At 50.6% G+C, this 18595-nt stretch overlaps 1 protein-coding gene and 1 non-coding gene across 3 annotated transcripts in view; one reads left to right on the plus strand and one right to left on the minus strand.

Annotated features, from left to right (window-relative positions):
* Positions 1 to 8214, plus strand: part of XPO6 (exportin 6) — a 65099-nt gene extending 56885 nt beyond the window's left edge. For both annotated transcript variants that reach the window (XM_060260545.1, XM_060260546.1), the window contains exons 22-24: positions 2781 to 2879; positions 5110 to 5340; positions 7472 to 8214. In XM_060260545.1, coding sequence (XP_060116528.1) covers positions 2781 to 2879; positions 5110 to 5340; positions 7472 to 7573 — 432 coding nt within the window. In that variant the 3' untranslated portion in view covers positions 7574 to 8214. The remainder of the gene's footprint in view (positions 1 to 2780; positions 2880 to 5109; positions 5341 to 7471) is intronic.
* Positions 8215 to 11585: 3371 nt separating this feature from the next.
* Positions 11586 to 11652, minus strand: TRNAL-GAG (transfer RNA leucine (anticodon GAG)). The gene has a single exon. It is a non-coding gene; the product is annotated as a tRNA-Leu (tRNA).
* Positions 11653 to 18595: the final 6943 nt, after the last annotated feature.

Here is an 18595-nt window from a genome sequence, read left to right on the forward strand (position 1 = left end):
GCTTCCTTTGCTTTGCCAGACTTGCTCAATTGTACAGGAGCTATAGAGCAAAGCTTCCATTTTCCCAACTGGCTGAGGCTCCTCCCTTGGGCAGGAAGGAGAGAGGGAGAGCTTGCTTTGCCAGGTTCTCTCAATTGCACAGCGGAGCTACTGAGCCAAGCCTCTTTCCCCCCCGGGGGGAGGGAGAGAGATAGCCAGAGCTTCCTTTGCCCAGTTCCCTCAGCCACACAGGAGATTGCCAAAATCTTTAATTGTTCTCGTCTGTGTCCTTTATGAAGTTTAGATCGTCGCTTCCTGGCATTACATTTTACACACATGGCCCAGCCCAGCAAGGTCTCATTTATGTCAGATCCGGCCCTCGTAACAAATGCGTTCTACACCCCTGACCATCCCAGGTTCAATCACCAGCATTTCCCGTCACATGGATTGAGTGGCAGAGGTAAAAGGCCTTTACCTCTGATCCTATTTTAATAGAGAAAACATGTCCATCAGTCTAGTTTGATATAAGAAGAAGAATTGAAGAATTGCAGATTTATAACCCGCCCTTCTCTCTGAATCAGAGACTCAGAGCTGCTTACACTCCCATATCTTCTCCCCCCACAACAGACACCCTGCAAGGTAGGTGGGGCTGAGAGAGCTCTGACAGAAGCTGCCCTTTCAAGGACAACTCTTGCGAGAGCTATGGCTGTTCCAAGGCCATTCCAGCAGGTGCAAATGGAGGAGTGGGGAATCAAACCCGCATCTCACAGATAAGAGTCTGCACAGTTAACCACTACACCAAACTGGCTGTCTAAGGAAGCGAGAGGTGTGAACCCTGCATATATGGGTCTCCTTTGCCCATTTTTGTCCTTGCAGTTCAGGCTGAGGGAGCATGGCTGGACCAACAACACCTGTGAGGTTCACAGTGGAGGGTGGGTTTGGGCAGGGGGGCGGTCTTAATCTTACGCTATAATCCCGGTGGTACACTAGCCGTCTTGCTGCAAAGGAGCTGTGAGAATCCTGGGCTGTTGAGAATAACGGTGTAACTCAGATACTGCCCTGACGACACACAGCATAGAAGAGATGGAAATTCACACTCGTATTCGTGTTGCAGCTCTGTGCATGCTTCAGGATTGTTCAAAAGGGGGGGGGCTTATAAAGCACAGCTGCATATTTTAACTCAATGACCACTTGAGCGATAACGGCGTATCATATTAAGTGCTTAGCGTTGTGAGAGTTGCAAGCCACCTCTCAGCTCAAGTGAGCCCACTAGCTGTGAATGCAGCCCATCTATTACCAGCTAGTTATTGGGGAGATATGAAACACGGCGCATAATGGCTCTTGCAAAATCACCGGAGGTCACACCGTGTCGTTAGAAATGCCCCCTCGCTGTGTGCTGGACTGCTTTCTCCAGCGTCGGTCCTTTATCTGGCGTTTGCTAAGAGGCTGTTAATGTTTTGTGTTGGGGGGAACAGTTCTCCCATCCAGCCCCTCAAAGGGCCTGCATGCTGTCACACATTCTCCCAAGCACTGATCCTTCTGTTAATCTATAAGCAGAGTACCAACCGGTGGTCATTGGCTCCAGCTGCCTGTTAACCCACACTTGCTCCCAGCCAAGTTCTCCTGGCTCTTTGCAGCTCTCAGCTCGCTCGCAGTCTCTTTTAACATTCTCTGCATGTTTTTGCATGGGACGGAGCGCTTGTACCCATCTCAGCTGCCCACCGCCACCGAGGTCAGAGTACAGATTCTCTGATATCTCTCGCCATTAACTGAGACCTGCCCCTACAGTTCCACCTTCCCAAGCAACTGGTGGTTTGAGGAGAACAGGGAAAGGGTCCCAATTTGTGCAGGGTTTTTTGCTCTTCTTTCCCCAAAGGCTCCCAAAACGGAAGGTGTCTCTGCTTGTTTCTTGCAACAAAAGACTCATGTGACTTCCCACTCTGAAATTCTTACCCAATTTCTTTGTTTGCTAGGAATGTGAATCCACTGGTGCTTGGTCCCATTGAGCTTGGCTTAAACTTGCGATGGGGGCAGATCTTGTCCTCCTTAGAAGAAGCAGGCTTAGCAAATCAAGGACCTTCCTTGTCTGTTGGAAGGACAAGCTTGCTCAAGTCAAAGGGGCAAATTCCTGGCATCCAGCCATTCTTCCATGCGTGGGCAGCACAGCTGAGGAAGCCCCAGAAAGCAGTGCTCTAAAAGGGTGCAGATCCCCTGCTAGAGAAGGGAGTTGGGGAGAGCCTTGCTTTTCTGTGGCCTCCTTCTTCAACAGGCAGGTTTAAGGGCACCTCACGCCATCCAGTCTCCCATAGCACAGCTTGTTCCTCTACTCTTCTGTTCTTGCCCTGGGATCTCTTTCTGGGGGCTGACTGTGCCATAGGAGGAAATATCCTGTTTTCCTGAGCACTGCTTGTGGTGCAGTGGCATGCACTGCTATCGGCTCAGACGGGAGCAAAGGTGATAGCTGGCCATCTCCTGACAGGCCCGGCCTGCAGTTTGATGCACAGCCCAAGGAAGCTCTGGACTCTCGTTTCCTCTGCTGGTGTGAGATGCTGGATAGGCTGCGCTAAAACATGACACTGAACCATTAATTCAGCTTAAGCAAACTGCGCCTTAGTGCCCTGAATCTGGACAGTAGAAGGTGGAAAGGCTGGGCGCAGCTGATTTAACTGGGGTCACTTCTTAGGGGATTCGCTGGGTGGGGGGGATGACTTTGTGCTGCGTTCTGAGCTGCCCTGTTAGAGTTGGATGGCCAGCCACCCAGTCCTTAGACCATGTCCTGAGAGCCTCTTCTGTCCCCGCAGGCTTTCGGCCAGTCCTTCCTGCAACCCGATATCCATCTGTTCAAGCAGAACCTGTTCTATCTGGAGACGCTGAACACAAAGCAGAAGCTCTACCACAAGGTGAGTCTCTTCCCCCCCTCCCCCCGTAACAAGCACTTGCTTAGAGTGTGAAAGAGACAATGCTACACCCGGGGGTGGAATTCTAGCAGGAGCTCCTTTGCATATTAGGCCGCACCCCCCAATGTAGCCAATCCTCCAAGAGCTTACAAAAAAGGGCCTTGTAAGCTCTTGGAGGATTGGCTACATCCGGGGTGTGTGGCCTAATATGCAAAGGAGCTCCTGCTGGAATTCCACCCCTGTCTACACCCCTCCTTGAGGCCAGGAAGTACTACTTTTATGCCAAAGTTAGCGGGATGCCAGCTTTCAGCCTGCTAATCGCAGCAGAGGGCACGTACCTCAGAGAGCCAGTAGTATGATCAGGTAGATGGAAATGGAGGAGGGAGGCTAGGCTGTTGAGATTCTGCAGACTTGGGCCTAGTTTGGTGCCCAGAGGTTTCAAAAGAAGAGGGTTTGCCTTGAACCGCATAGCACGGGGGAGGGAGGTTGTGGCGCAGGGGAAGAGCCTCCGTTTTGCATGCAGAGGGCTCTAGGTTCAGTCCTGGGCGTCTCCAGTTAAAGGATCAGATTGTAGGTGATGTGAAAGACCTTTGTGCGAGTAGACAGTGCTGACCTTGATGGATTCAGGAGAAAGCAGCTTCATACGTGTGCTGGTGGATCTAGGGTCAGATCCAGTATCCCAAAGAGCGCTGTTGAAGCACTCCAGTAACCAGACCAGAGGTAAAGAAGATGGGTGTGGAGGAAGCAATGTGGAATACAGGACTTGTTGGCAGGGAATGATGGTGAGGGAGAAGAGGGGCTGCAGCTGAGCGGGAGAGCTTCTGATTGGCATGTAGAAGGTCCCAGGTTCAACCCCCAGCATCTCCAGTTGAGAGGGCTGGGCAGATTATGTGAGAGGATGCCATCTAAGGCCCAGGAGAGCTGCTGCCAGTCTGAGTAGACAATACTGACCTTCACGGACTGAGGGCCTGATTCAGTATAAGGTGGCTTCTTGTGCAAATGGGATTCCTAGAATGGTTGTGTGCGAGTCTTAAGGCAGCTGTTACGCACCTCTGAAAATAGCCCCGGGGGCTTGTGGAAAGGCCAGACTGTGTCTCTGCAGTCCCCCATTCCCAGAGTATCCTATAGGCCAGGGGCCCCCAATCTCCAGGCCGTGGACCAGTACTGGTCTGTGGCCTGTTAGCAACCGGGCCGTGAGTTGTATAATTATTTCATCATGTATTGCAATGTAGTAGTAGTAATAACAACACCACCACCACACTGGATTTATATCCTGCCCTCTACTCCAAATCTCAGAGTGGTTCACAATTTCCTTTATCTTCCTCCTCCACAAAAAACACCCTGTGAGGTGTGTGGGGCTGAGAGAGCTCTCACAGCAGCTGCCCTTTCAAGGGCAACCTCTGCAAGAGCTATGGCTGACCCAAGCGCATTCCAGCAGCTGCAAGTGGAGGAGTGGGGAATGAGACCCGGTTCTCCCACTTAACTACCTCACCAAAATAAAGTGCAAAATTGTATCATCCCAAAATCATCACCGCTGCCCTTCTCCCCCCGCCCCCGGTCCGTGGAAAAATAGTCTTTCACAAAACCGGTCCCTGGTGCCAAAAAGGTTTGATGCACAGCCCAAGGAAGCGATAAGCAATGCTCCCTCTAAGCTGTGGAAACTTGTAGGCAAAAATTCTACTTTGTGAGCGACTGCATAAGTTAGTTTGTGCCTGCCTGCTCTGCCTTTTCTTATTTTCAGTGGGTTCTGGTTGGTGGAGACCTTTTGTATTTTTAGACGTCTGGTTTTTGGACTGTTTATTCCTCGTTTCATTGTATTACTGTGCCATTGAAGGTTTGTTTGATGGATTGATCGTTTGGTCCCTGGCCATTTTTTTTCCTGAGCTAAGACAAAAAATGTGTGAGCCGGAGGCTAAAAAACCATGAGCTAGCTCACACTAACTCAGCTTAGAGGGAACATTGTATTAGGCAGTGTTCCCTCTAAGCTGAGTTGGTATGAGCTAGTTAACAACCTGTGGCTCACAGTTTTTTGTCTTAGTGCAGGAAAAAATGGCCCCAGAGCAAACTAATTTGTGCAGGAACTCACAGCTTTAATGCCAGCAGCTGCCAAAGTAGAACATTTGCTCAAGGACTCCACAGTTGAGAGGAAGCCTTGCCTCCAGGACTGCTTTCTCTTGGCGGTGGGTCTGAAGATGCTTTCCTCTTGGCTCTCCTCCTCCCCCTCCTCCTGCAGAAGATCTTCCGGACGACCATGCTGTTCCAGTTTGTGAACGTGCTGCTCCAGGTCCTGGTCCACAAGTCCCACGACCTCTTGCAAGAGGAAATCGGCATCGCTGTCTACAACATGGCCTCTGTGGACTTTGACGGTTTCTACTCGGCCTTCCTGCCTGAGTTCTTGGCCAGCTGCGAAGGCGTCGATGCCAACCAGAAAAGCGTCCTCGGAAGGAACTTCAAAATGGACAGGGTAGGTGGGGGCGGGGGGGGGCACTTGCCACAACATGTTGGCTTCACTGGCTCATCCTGGTCTTAGTCTGCATCGGCACTCATCCGTAGAAGAGGCAGTTTGGTGCAGTGATCAGGGGCTGCGGTCTTTAGTCTGGGAGAACCGGGTTAGAGTCCCCACTCCTCCTCCACATGAAGAAGACTGCAGATTTATACCCCGCCCTTCTCTCTGAATCAGACTCAGAGCGGCCTACAATCCCCTATATCTTCTCCCCCCACAACAGACAACCTGTGAGGTGGGTGGGGCTGAGAGAAATCTTCCAAAAGGTACCCTTTCAAGGACAACCTCTGCCAGAGCTCTGGCTGACCCAAGGGCATTCCAGCAGGTGCAAGTGGAGGAGTGGAGAATCAAACCCGATTCTCCCAGATAAGAGTCCACACTTAACCATTACACCAACCTGGCACTAATGCAGCTGCTGGGTGTCTCTCAGTTCTCTCTGAGACTCTGAACAGCAGTATATAAATCCAGCTCATCTTGTTAGAGCCAGTGTGGTGTAATGGTTAAGAGCGGCAGACTCTAATCTGGGAGCACTGGGTTTGAGTCCCCCACTCCTCCACGTGCAGCCAGCTGGGTGACCTTGGGTCAGTCATGATTCTCGCAGAGCTGTTCTCTGAGACCTCTCTCAGCCCCACCAACCTCACAGGGTCTCAGTTGTGAGGAAGGGAAGGGAGATTGTAAGCCGCTCCGAGACTCTGAAGGGCAGGGTACAAAAGCTGCTGCTACTTCTCATGTTCCCACTATACTGTGGTTCTCCTCCCCCTCCTGTGTGCCTGAGTAAAGAGCACAGATGGCGACAGCTGGAATATCCCCTTAATCAATGTGGTGGCAAATTTACATTTATATCCTTTTTCCTTACATTTATATCCTACTTTTTATATCCAACTTTCCACCTTACTGGCTACAAGGAACCTCTCCAGGACAGCGCTGTGGGGCAGGGGGTTTTGCACAGTCCTACATACCTCCCACTGTGCCCCCCTCAAGCACCAAGAATACAGAGCCTCCGGCAGGACTCCTGCGGGGGGAGGAGTCTGGGTGTCTTCTCAGGCCGCTTCTCACTTTGATCCCCGCCCCCCCCCCCCCCCCCCCGGTCCTAGAAGCGGCAAGCTCTAGTCTCCAAACCAGGAAAGGGCAGCTTCCGTGAGAGCTCTCTCAGCCTCACCCACCTCACAGAGTGTCTGTTGTGGAGGAAGGAAAAGGCGATTGTGAGCTGCTCTGAGATTCAGGGTGAAGGACGGGGTATAAATCCAATATCATCATCATCTTCTCTCAAAACCCCTGCCTAACAGGCAGGCTCCTGAAGGTCTCCAGCAAGGTGGCCCTTTTCAGGAAGCCTATGTGGAAAAGGCCCAGGCTCTAGTTGATTCTCAACAGGCCATCCTGAGGCTGTCTGATGGACTCCGGGCAGCACACAGGGATGTGTGAAAGACTGTCCGTCAAATATGTGGGTCCCAGGCTGTGAAATGCCTGTTTATTTGAAGGACTGTCTCCTTCCATTTGCCTTGTGTGCCGGCTGTGGTCACGAGTCATATGTACAGCTTCCAGTGTGATCACAGTGCTTGGTGTGAAATGCCATTACTGGGGTTACCTGGGTGGTGAGTCGTTCACTGGACTGCTGGTCACCCCAGAAGCTGCCTTTCCTTAAAACACTCCGCCTTTTCCTCCCTGGGCAACGAGATTTTGGATCCTCTTCGTTTCTAAACAGGGAGAGGAGGGGGGCCCTTTCCTGGAAACGACAGAAAATGGCCCACTGTGACAGAAAACGAAACAGAGCGTGGAGATGGGCCTCCGCCAGCTTTGATTTCAACCAGCACCTTTTACCAAAAGGCAAACGCATCCTAAAATCCCCTAAATCAGGGGTGGCCAAGGGTAGCTCTCCAGATGTTTTTTGCCTACAACTCCCATCAGCCCCAGCCATCAGCCATGCTGGCTGGGGCTGATGAGAGTTGTAGGCAAAAAAACACCTGGAGAGCTACCCTTGGCCACCCCTGCCCTAAATCAATGCTATCGCCAAGCCTCTTGGGGCTGGCTCACAGTCACGGCCGCCTCTGCTCAACCCTCCGGGGCTCACCGTGTCCTGCCTTTCCTCCCCCAGGACCTGCCCTCCTTCACCCAGAACGTGCACAGGCTGGTGAACGACCTCCGCTACTACCGGCTCTGCAACGACAGCTTGCCCCCAGGGACCGTGAAGCTATAGTCTTCGGCGCGAGGACTCGGGCTCCTGCCGGCCAGCGTCGAGAGCAGGCCTGTCCTCTTCATGGCACTGCCGCCTCTGCTTCCAGAGGCCGCCGGTCCCCGCAAGGAAGCAGCAGCATCTTGCCGCGCACTGGAGCCACATGCCGCGCACACGACACACCCCCTTCCTCGACCTCCCCACACCTCTTTCCGGGTTCTCCCCGCGGCTCAGTCGGCAGCTCCCTTTTTTCCTGCAGGGAGCGTCTTAAGGCCAACCGCAGGCCAGGCCGTTGCTCCTGCTGGGCGTTCTTGTCTTAATCCCCCACGCAGGGTCTGGTGGTGCCACCGGCAGGTTTCGACAACCGGCGTCAATCATGAGACAGAAAGGCCAAAGACTACTTCGGATGTTCCCACCTTCATGTCATTCCGCCTGCCTTCCTTCTCCCTTCCCTGGCCGTTGGGAGAGGAAATCCTTCCCCACCCCCACTCCCTTCACCCCCATGTTGGTTTTTAAATTGCCTTGAAGCCCCCTCTGCCGTCAGTGGAGGGTTACAGAGAGACTTTTGAGTTTTTTTTAAATATACATTTTTTTTTCTCATCATTCCATTGTGATACTAAAATGTGCTTAATGGAAATAAAAAGTGCTTACTTTGTTGTTTTAAACATGTCTGCTTAATTCTCCTTCAAGGACGAGAGAATGCGTGGGGCTTTTGTAGTCCGAGGCATGCAGAATTCCCGGGGCTTTCTAGAGCCGCGTCATCTTCTACGATGGACGTTTTCAGAGGGTAGCTGTGTCATCGTGCAGTGGGACGGTTAGATTCGAGTCCAGTAGCACTTTAGAAATCAGCACTTTCTCAGCGAGGCTGGTCTCTATGGGGGCAGTTGGTCTCAGGTTCTTTCCTTTACCTTTTCTTTCATCTGATTAAGGTTCCTTGACTAAAAAGACTTGAGCAGTCTTTCTTTGCCAGTGAGAAAGTACAACAGACTGAAGATCAGCCTGCGTGAGCGGTGTCCTCTCTCAGCTGAGTTAGCGTGAACTAGTTCGCAGTTTTTTAAGCCTCTGGCTTGCACATTTTTGTCTCGGCTCAGGAAAAAAAATGGCCCTGGAGCAAGCGAATTGATGCAGTCGCTCCCAACTTTCATGCCTGCCGCTTACAAAGTAGACTTTTTGCTCACAAGGCTCCACGGCTTAAAAGGGGGTATTGCCTGTGACTTCGCAGGGCTTTTTTTGTAGGAAAACGCCTAGCAGGAATTCACTTGCATATTAGGCCACACCCCCTGACACCAAGCCAGCCGGAACTGCATTCCTGCTCAAAAAAAAAGCCCTGTCTGGGAGCATCATAGTGGAGTAGAGATCTATGTGATCCTAGTTCCAAATTCACAACGTTGACTCGTACCAACGGTTTGTTCCTTGTTACCCTTCGCGGCAGCCTGTAAGGCAGACCAGCCCTGCAATCCCCATATTGAACTAGCGACTTTGTGACTGCATTTATTTATTGGATTTATATCCCGCCAAAGCAGGCTCCGGGTGGCTCTCAACAATCAAGACTAAAACAATCAAACGATGAATAAACACTGGCGTTTTGACAATCAAGCTGATAATAACAATGAAATAGTTTAAACCAATTTAAAACCGTTTCGGTGCTAGTATTAATTTCAATACGTTCAGCGATGTGGGGCGTCCTCTTGTACTATAATTCAGCTGAAGGCAAGTCGAAATAGGACTGTTTTACAGGCCTTGCGGAACTGAGCGAGGTCCCGTAAGGCCCTTACTTCTTCTGGAAGCTGGTTCCACCAGTAGGGGGCCGCAATTGAGAAGGCTCTCTCTCTAGTGGAGTTCAGTCTTGCCTCGCTCGGCCCAGGGATCAACAATAAGTTCTGCGTCCTGAATCTAAGTACCCTCCGGGGAACATGTGGGGAGAGACAGTCCCTAAGGTAGACAGGTCCTCAGCCATATAGGGCTTTAAAGGTAATAACCAGCACCTTGTAGCGAATCCGGAATACTATTGGCAGCTGCAGTTCCCGCAGCCTTGGCTGTAGGTGCTTCCATATAGAGACACCCAATAAAAGCCTGGCCACCACATTCTGCACCAACTGCAGTTTCTGGGTACGAGAAAAGGGCACCTCTATGTAGAGGGCATTGCAGTAGTCCAGTCTTGAGGTGACAGTTGCATGGATCACAGTTGCCAGGTCGCTGCACTCAAGGAAGGGGACCAGTTGTTTTACCCGCCTAAGATGGAAGAAGGCGGATTTGTAAGGTTTGGGGTGTTCCCCATTCATTTACTGCAGCCTTGGTGCCTGTAACGTTCCACCTTACTGGCTACAAGGAACTTCTCCAGGACAGCGCTGTGGGGCAGGGGGGTTTACACAGTCCTACATACCTCCCACTGTGCCACCCTCAAGCACCAAGAATACAGAGCCTCCTGCAGGGGGAGGAGTCTGGGTCTTCTCAGGCCACTTCTCAGTTTGATCCTTGCCTCCACCACCACTGTCCTAGAAGCGGCAAGCTCTAGTCTCCAAACCAGTTCCTCCTGTTCCGATTTCCCCCGGGGCAGTGCCCTGCGTGTCCCTGGCCCAGTATAAGGGTCACCCTTGCGAAAACACCAATCGCAGTAGCGTGTTTACTCACAAAGGCAATGCATGCACTCTCCGTCTGGATCGAGGGCTCGGTTTTGGATAGCGTCCAGGTCTGGATGTTGAAGAGACCGCTCGTCTGCTTTCCCTAGAAGTGCCAAAGCTTCATGTGTGAACTTTGCTTAAAACGGGACTCTCCCTTGTCTAAGTTAGATGGCCCTCTGACAGCCTTACTAATTCTGTGAGCTTAGACAGATCATGAGAGGGAGGTCAGGGCTTTGTTCTCATAGCCCTTTCTTAGACATCCAGAGAAATGCCAATCTCCGCTTTGGGATCAGGGAGCAATTCTTCTCCAGGCCAGTTTGGCCAGGGATCCTGGAGGCAAGGGGGTTGCCATCTTTTGGGCACAGGGCAGGGGTCACTAAGGGTGTGTGTGGAGTGAATTATTTGAGAATTTCCTGTGTTGTGCAGGGGGTTGGACTTAGATGACCCTGGAGGACTGCCTCCAACTCTACTATTGAACATATGAAGCTGCCTTCTACTGAATCTGACCCTCGGTCCATCAAAGTCAGTATTGTCTACTCAGACTGGCAGAGGCTCTCCAGGGTCTCAAGCTGAGGTTTTTCACACCTACTTGCCTGGACCCTTTTTAGTTGGAGATGCCGGGGATTGAACCTGGGACCTTCTGCTTACCAAGCAGATGCTCTACCACTGAACCACCGTCCCTCCCCGATTCCAAGTTATCTCTTGCAAAGCTTAAGTATTTACTTGAATGCTCTTCGAGTTCCATGTTCTTTGGAAGTATATTTTGCCTATCACTACAAGATGTGTCGTAGCTCTGGAACCAGCAGATCAGTTCCCCCAAACTACCGTAGCTTGGTTGATTTCTGTCTGGGACAAAGAAAGGCAGATCCCACGCACGAGTCCCCCCCTTCTTTTGAGAGGTCCAAGAGGGATGTGGGCTCTTCCTGTTCCCCAGCATCCTGGAGATGTAATGAGTGGAGACAGAAAAGATGGTTAAGTGTTAGCCAGTGCATGCCCTCCCTTTTGCTCTCCTGGAGGGGAGATTGGATAAGAGGGGATTGGATAAGCATATGGAGCAGAGGTCCATCAGTGGCTATTAGCCACAGCCTATCGTTGGAAACCTGTCTGGGGAGTGATGCTCTGTATTCTTGGTGCTTGAGGGGGGCACAGTGGGAGAGCTTCTAGCCCCACTGGTGGACTTCCTGATGGCACCTGGGGGTTTTGGCCACTGTGTGACACAGAGTGTTGGACTGGATGGGCCGTTGGCCTGATCCAACATGGCTTCTCTTATGTCTGGGGCATATGAACATATGAAGCTGCCTTATACTGAATCAGACCCTCGGTCCATCAAAGTCAGTATTGTCTTCTCAGACTGGCAGCGGCTCTCCAGGGTCTCAAGCTGAGGCTTTTCACACCTATTTGCCTGGACCCTTTTTTGGAGATGCCAGGGATTGAACCTGGGACCTTCTGCTTCTCAAGCAGATGCTCTACCACTGAGCCACCGTCCCTCCCGTGATGCTCTGTATTCTTGGTGCTTGGGGGGGGGGCACAGTGGGAGGGCTTCTAGTGTTCTGGCCCCACTGATGAACCTCCTGATGGCATCTGGGGTTTTTTTTGGCCACTGTGTGACACAAGAGTGTTGGACTGGATGGGCCATTGGCCTGATCCAACATGGCTTCTCTTATGTTTTTATGTGACACAGAGTGTTGGACTGGATGGGCCATTGGCCTGATCCATCATGGCTTCTCTTATGTTCTTATGTTTTTATGTGATGAAATGTGAGTTCAGCATCACAGCATGAAGCCGAGGACTTCCTGGAGAAGTGGATTTTGATAGGGAATGTTCTAATGTACATATTTCTCCTCTTTGAGGAGCTCAAAGCAGCAAATAGCACTCTTTTATTGCTGGATCTTTCACGTAGCCTTAATTCTGCCAAGGGTGTTAACAGACCCAGAGTTCTTCGATTTCATGGCCCGGTGAGAACCTGAGACTTAGCCAACCCATTTGCCGAGTATCTCAGGGTGGCATCCAGGGTTTTCCATGTACTGGAGCTTCAGAACAGCCCTGTGAGGATCCAGGGTCCCCCAGCTCCACAGCTGAGGGCGAGGAGTTCGAATCTTGGTGTCCCTTGGTGTTCCTTCTCCTTTGACGCAGGTCGTCAAAGGAGAAGGAAACAGGAGAGTGCCTTTGAGTAGAGTTAGAACTCCTGAAATACCACGGAGCAGGGGAGGCCAAACTTGCTGAATGTATGAGCCACGTCAGATATTTGTGAGCCATGAGACATGAACGTCAGATGTTTGAGAGCTGCAAGACAAGAAGGCAAAGGGGGAGGGGGAAAGAAAGCAACTTTAAATGCATTCTCCAAGTCACTGGCTGGCTTGGCTTAGATTTTAATAAGTGTTTTAAAGAGACAAATGCCTTCTCCAAGCTGACTGATGGGGCAGTGGGGGCTTGAAGAGCCAAACAATATGTGTGAAAGAGCCACATGTGGCTCCCGAGCCACAGTTTGGCCACCCCTGCCGTAGAGCTTTTTACTTTGGCATGATTTAATGCCCTCCCTTCTGCTCTCCAAGAGGGGAGATATGCTCACATCCTGTATGTAAAATGGTCTCTGCCTTTGTAAATCTGGGCTGGTCAAGACAATTGAGCACGTGCTTTTATTCTGCCAGTCCTATCACGAGATCCGGACTGAAGGCATGACTCTGATTATTGCCGCCTTCCCAGACAGATTGAACCAATTTTATTCCACTCTCCTTTTAGCTGATTCCTGTAATGAAATTACTGCCTCAGCAGCAAGATTTTGTGCTGTTTCCAGCTTAATCAGACAGAGTACAGAGTCTTTTAAAAAAAAAATTTAAAATATATTTTAATTTTAACCCATTTTATCCATCTGATCTCTTGTCTGTATTTATTGCTTGTCTGTATTTATTGCTTTATTGCTTGGCTGCACAGTAGCCGAGAAGGTCAGAGCGCCTGCTCCGGCTGCAACGCCACTGAGGATGTTCTCCGCAGCTGAGAACGAAACGTCTGGAAGGAAAACTTTCTCCAGTAGAACACGGCACTTGAGCCCGAAAGATTCTACAAACCCTAATCGTGTTTAAGTAATTAATATTTTTCAGGGGTGGCCAAACTTGCTTAATGGAAGAGCTGCATAGGATAAATGTCAGATGTTTGAGAGCCACAAGACATGAACGTCAAATGTTTGAGAGCTGCAAGACAGGAAAGAAGGAAGCAAATAGATGGGGAGGAAGGGGGAGGTGGAAAGAAAGCAACTTTAAATGCATTCTCCAAGCTGCTGACTGGCTTGGCTTGGAGAAGTGGTTTCAAGAAAGAAATGCCTTCTCCGGGTTGCCTGACGGGGCAGTGGGGGCTTCGAGAGCCACACGATATGTGTGAAAGAGCCACACGTGGCTTCTGAACCACAGTTTGGCCACCCCTATTATATATTAATGAACTGTCTGATCTTGGGTTGTAATAATGAAACTGTACTGGGTAGAGAAGAGGGGTAGGGCTGGTCATGGAAGGAGATCTGTTAGGAAAATGAGGGTCAAATGCAATAAAATAGGGTTCTGAAGAACTTTCCGGGAAGAATCTAGCTTGTTCTGCATTTTCAGCCTTGGGGTCCGAATCCACCCAAGTTGCCTTGGACAAAGAATATTTCACAGTTCTTTGAATTGACCTCTCTGTGCTCCATTTCTTCCACAAGCCACTTTGGTGTAGTGGTTAAGTGTGCAGACTCTTATCTGGGAGAACTGGGTTTGATTCCCCACTCCTCCACTTGCACCTGCTGGAATGGCCTTGGGTCAGCCATAGCTTTGGCAGAGGTTGTCCTTGAAAGGGCACCCACCTCACAGGATGTCTGTTGTGGGGGAAGAAGATAAAGGAGATTGTAAACCGCTCTGAGTCTCTGATTCAGAGAGAAGGGCAGGGTATAAATCTATGGTCTTTTCCCCTCCCCCACCTCCCCCTCTATAACTATGCATGTCCTTCCACTCGCTGAGCAGCTTGGATGCCAGAAATGACCCCCGGAACACTGGAAGAGAGGAGAGCTGTTTTCTCTTAGTGAATTTGGCAGCAAGAGAGTTTGTCAAGAGAGGGGGAGAGGGAATACACTGTCCTTGACATTGTGCTAATATTTTTATGCCCTGGGAGCAAACTCCCAGAGGAGAAAGCGGTTTGTCCTCTGGAGTGCCAGCAGTTCAGGGTTACAAGACTGAGATTGGGGAGGGGGGGAGACCACCAGCCTTAGCCACACATAGTGTCCAAAAGAGAACTGGATTGCAAGGCCCTTCACAGGCAACTGCTTTTGGAGAAATTGGGTTGTACTAATTATGATCATCAAGCAGCGGGCTAGACAGGAGCCAGCTTGGTATAATGGTTAAGAGTGACGGACTCTAATCTGGGAGAACCAAGTTTGATTCCTCACTCCTCCTCCACGTGCAGCCAGCTGGGTCACCTTGGATCAGTCTCAGTTCTCTTGAGAGCAGTTCTCTCAGCCCCACCCCCCTCCCAGGGTGTCTGTTGTGGGGAAGGGAGGGAAGAAGATTGTAAGCTGCTCTGAGACTCCCAATGAAGGACAGGGTATAAATCCAACTCTCCTCCTCTTCTTCCTCCTCCTCCTCCTCCTCTCAGAGCTCTCTCAGCCCCACCTCCTTCACAGGGTGTCTGTTGTGGGGAGAGGAAGGGAAGGAGATTGTAAGCTGCTCTGAGACTCCCAGTGAAGGGCAGGGTATAAATCCAACTCTCCTCCTCCTCCTCTCAGAGCTCTCTCAGCCCCACCTCCTTCACAGGGTGTCTGTTGTGGGGAGAGGAAGGGAAGGAGATTGTAAGCTGCTCTGAGACTCCCAGTGAAGGGCAGGGTATAAATCCAACTCTCCTCCTCCTCCTCTCAGAGCTCTCTCAGCCCCACCTCCCTCACAGGGTGTCTGTCGTAGGGAGAGGAAGGGAAGGAGACTGTAGTGAAGAGTGGGGTATAAAGAGCTCCTAAGAATTTCCCTCCTCCTCGCCATGTCCTGCTGTCACTCAAAGCACCACTTCCTTCATACTCCACTCTTCCCAGTTTCCAAAAATGGAAATAAGATAGGGTGTCTTCTAAAAAGCCAAGTTTGGCAGAACTTGGAAGCTAAAGCAGAGTCGACCACCGTGTTAGTAGTTGGATGGCGGACCACCAAGGAAGTCGGGCTGTGAGCCAGAGGAAGTCAGTGGGGACTTCGGCTGTGGATGGGGTCACCACGAAGTTGACCGCGTGCTCCTCTTCAGGTTCTCTTTTGCTCCAGCTGCAATGGCTGACGTCTCTGGTTAGAGGAATGTTGTCGAGAAGTTGGTTCAAGAGAGCAGAGATGGGCCCTGACTTGGATAGCCCAAGCAAGCCCAGTCTCAGAAGCTAAGTGAGACTGACCCTGGCAAGTACTTGGATGGGAGACTTCCAAGGTTGAGACACAGAAGCAAGCAATAGCAAGCCATCTCTAAGTACTTGGATGGGAGACCTCCAAGGAATACCAGGGCCGGGATGCAGAGGCAGGCAATAGCAAGCCATCTCTAAGTACTTGGATGGGAGACCTCCAAAGGATCGATACACAGAGGCAGGCAATAGCAAGCCACCTCTAAGTACTTGGATGGCAGACCTCCAAGGAATACCAGGGCTGGGACGCAGAGGCAGGCAATAGCAAACTGCTCTAAGTACTTGTTTGGGAGACCACCAAGGAGGACCAGGATGCAGAGGCAGGCAATAGCAAGCCACCTCTAAGTACTTGGATGGGACACCTCCAAGAGAATACCAGGACTGGGAGGCGGGGGCAGGGAATAGCAAGCCACCTCTCTGAAATGTCCAAGCCCCATTAGAAGTCACCATGACTTCCAGTCATGCAAACACACATACACTATACTAAAAAAAAAAGAGAGCATAGATGGATTGTGGGGGGAGGTATCGCCATGGTATCTTCACTGCTTACAGGCTGGAGATTAGGGACTAAGGGAGGGAAGATCTCCCACCTCCACTGTTTTGTTATGACACAGCCGAACAGCTTGTCAGCCTTGGACTAAGAGTGGCGTTTGGCTTTGGCTGTGTTGACAGAACGGGCAGAGTCTGTTCTGTAACAATAACCCCAGCATTCCCTCCCAATTAGATGTTCTGTAGATTGTCAAAGCCTCTCTGAAACCAGACTCCCTCATCTGTGGCGAGAAGTCCCTGTTTTTGCGATTAGGTATCCTCTTGGGATTGACTGTGACACGTTTGAGCAGTGGGCTGGTTTTCACCCGCTCAGAGCCAGCTGTCCGACACGAGCCGTCATGGATTCATCTCTTATCTGGGAGAACCGGGTTTGATTCCCCACTCCTCCACATGCAATTGCTGGAATAGCCTTGGGTCAGCCATAGCTCTGGCAGAGACTGTTCTAGAAAGAGCTCAGAGTGCTCCCAGCCCCACCTACCTCACAGGCAGTGTTCCCTCTAAGCTGAGTTAGTCTAAGCCAGCTCAGTTTTTTTAGCCTCTGGCTCACACATTTTTCTCATAGCTCATGAAAAATGGCTCCAGAGCTCACAACTTGAATGCCAGTAGCTCACAAAGTAGAATTTTTACTCACAAGACTCCACAGCTTAGAAGGGGTTTTGCTCACAGGGTGTCTGTCATGGGGAGAGGAAGGGAAAGGAAAGGAGATTGTAAGCCGCTCTGAGACTCCTTCCAGTGGTGAAGGGCGGGTTGTAAATTGCACTTAACCACTACACCAGTTCTCCATCTTCTGACTGGTACTGGGTGCTTCACTGTGGTGAGAAGTCCCATTAAGTCTCAGCTGACCAATGGTGATCCCCATAGGGTTTTTAAGGCCAGAGATGTTCAGAGGTGGTTTGTTATTTTGCCTGACTCTGGTATTCCTTGGAGGTCTCCAATCCAAGCACTAACTAAGGCCGACTTTGCTTAGTTTCTTATATCTGATGAGATTGTGTTAGTCTGCGCCTTCCACAGCCAGGCAGGTGTTTCAGCAGAGTCTGCTTAATTTCTAAATCATTGGTTGGCTGTGCATCCCATTCTCTCTTCTAAAAGGCTCATCAGGACATCAGAAGAGCCTGCTGGATCAGACCAATGGTCCATCTAGTCCAGCATCCTCTCTCACGCTTTGGCCAACCAGTTCCTCTGGAGGGCCAAGAACAGGGCAGAGAAGCCAAGGTCTTCATGAGAACATCAGAAGAACCCTGCAGGATCAGACCAGTGGTCCATCTAGTCCAGCATCCTGTCTCACACTGCGGCCAACCAGTTCCTCTGGACGGCCTACAACAGGGCATAGAGGCAGAGTCCTTCTCCTGATAAGACCATAAGAAGAGCCCCACTGGATCAGACCAGTGGTCCATCTAGTCCAGCATCCTGTCTCACACTGTGGCCAGCCAGTTCCTCTGGAGGGCCAACAACAGGGCAGAGAGGCTGAGGCCTTCCCCTGACATTGCCTCCTGACTCTGGGATTCAGAGGTTGATTGCCTCTGAATGTGGAGGTTCCCTTCGGCCATTAGTGGACTTCTCCATGAATCTAATACCCTTTTAAAGCTGTCTGTTCCTGTGGCCATCACTACCTCCTTTGGCAGTGAATTCCATAAGAATATAAGAAGAGCCCTGCTGGATCAGACCAGTGGTCCATCCAGCCCAGCATCCTGTCTCGCACTGTGGCCAACCAGCTCCTTTGGACAACCAACAACTGGGCATAAGATACTGGCTCTCGGATCCAGAGGTTTAATGCTTCTAAATGTGGCAGTTCCCCTCAGTCATCATAGCCACTAGCCACTGGTAAACCTCTCCTACGTGGATCTGTGCAATCCCCTTTTAACGCTGTTGATTCCTGCGGCCATCGCAACATCCTCTGGCAGCGAATCCTACCTTTGATCACTCCCAACATGCTCTTTTAAAGAAGAAAAACAAAAAACCTGCAAGTATTTCAGAATGTAATCCAAATAGTTATATAACATTCTGTATTATTATGCAAATAATTATAAATACAATGCACATGTAATGCCAATAATTAGTTTGCAGGATAAAGGCAGAGGGGAGGAAAATTAAAAACGATGGAATGAGCTTGGGATTTGTGAATGACTGCGTCCGAAGGGCTTGGATTGCAGCAGCTTAATCTGCCCTGCATTTTTAAGGGGGTGGAGAGCTGCCCCATGGCGCAGAGTGCTAAAGCTGCAGTACTGCAGTCCTAAGCTCTGCTCATGAGCTGAGTTCGATCCTGGCGGAAGCTGGGTTCAGGTAGCCAGCTCGAGGTTGTCTCAGCCTTCCATCCTTCCGAGGGCGGTAAAATTAGTCTCCAGCTTGCTGGGGAGAAAGTGTAGACTAGATGACTGGGGAAGGCAATGGCAAACCACCCCATAAAAGTCTGCCGTGAAAACGTGAAAGCAATGTCACCCCAGAGTCGGAAACGACTGGTGCTTGCACAGGGGACTACCTTTACCTTTTTTAGAGCTG

This window comes from Heteronotia binoei, chromosome 20, assembly GCF_032191835.1.
Source record: "Heteronotia binoei isolate CCM8104 ecotype False Entrance Well chromosome 20, APGP_CSIRO_Hbin_v1, whole genome shotgun sequence".
Classification (NCBI taxonomy): Eukaryota; Metazoa; Chordata; class Lepidosauria; order Squamata; family Gekkonidae; genus Heteronotia; species Heteronotia binoei.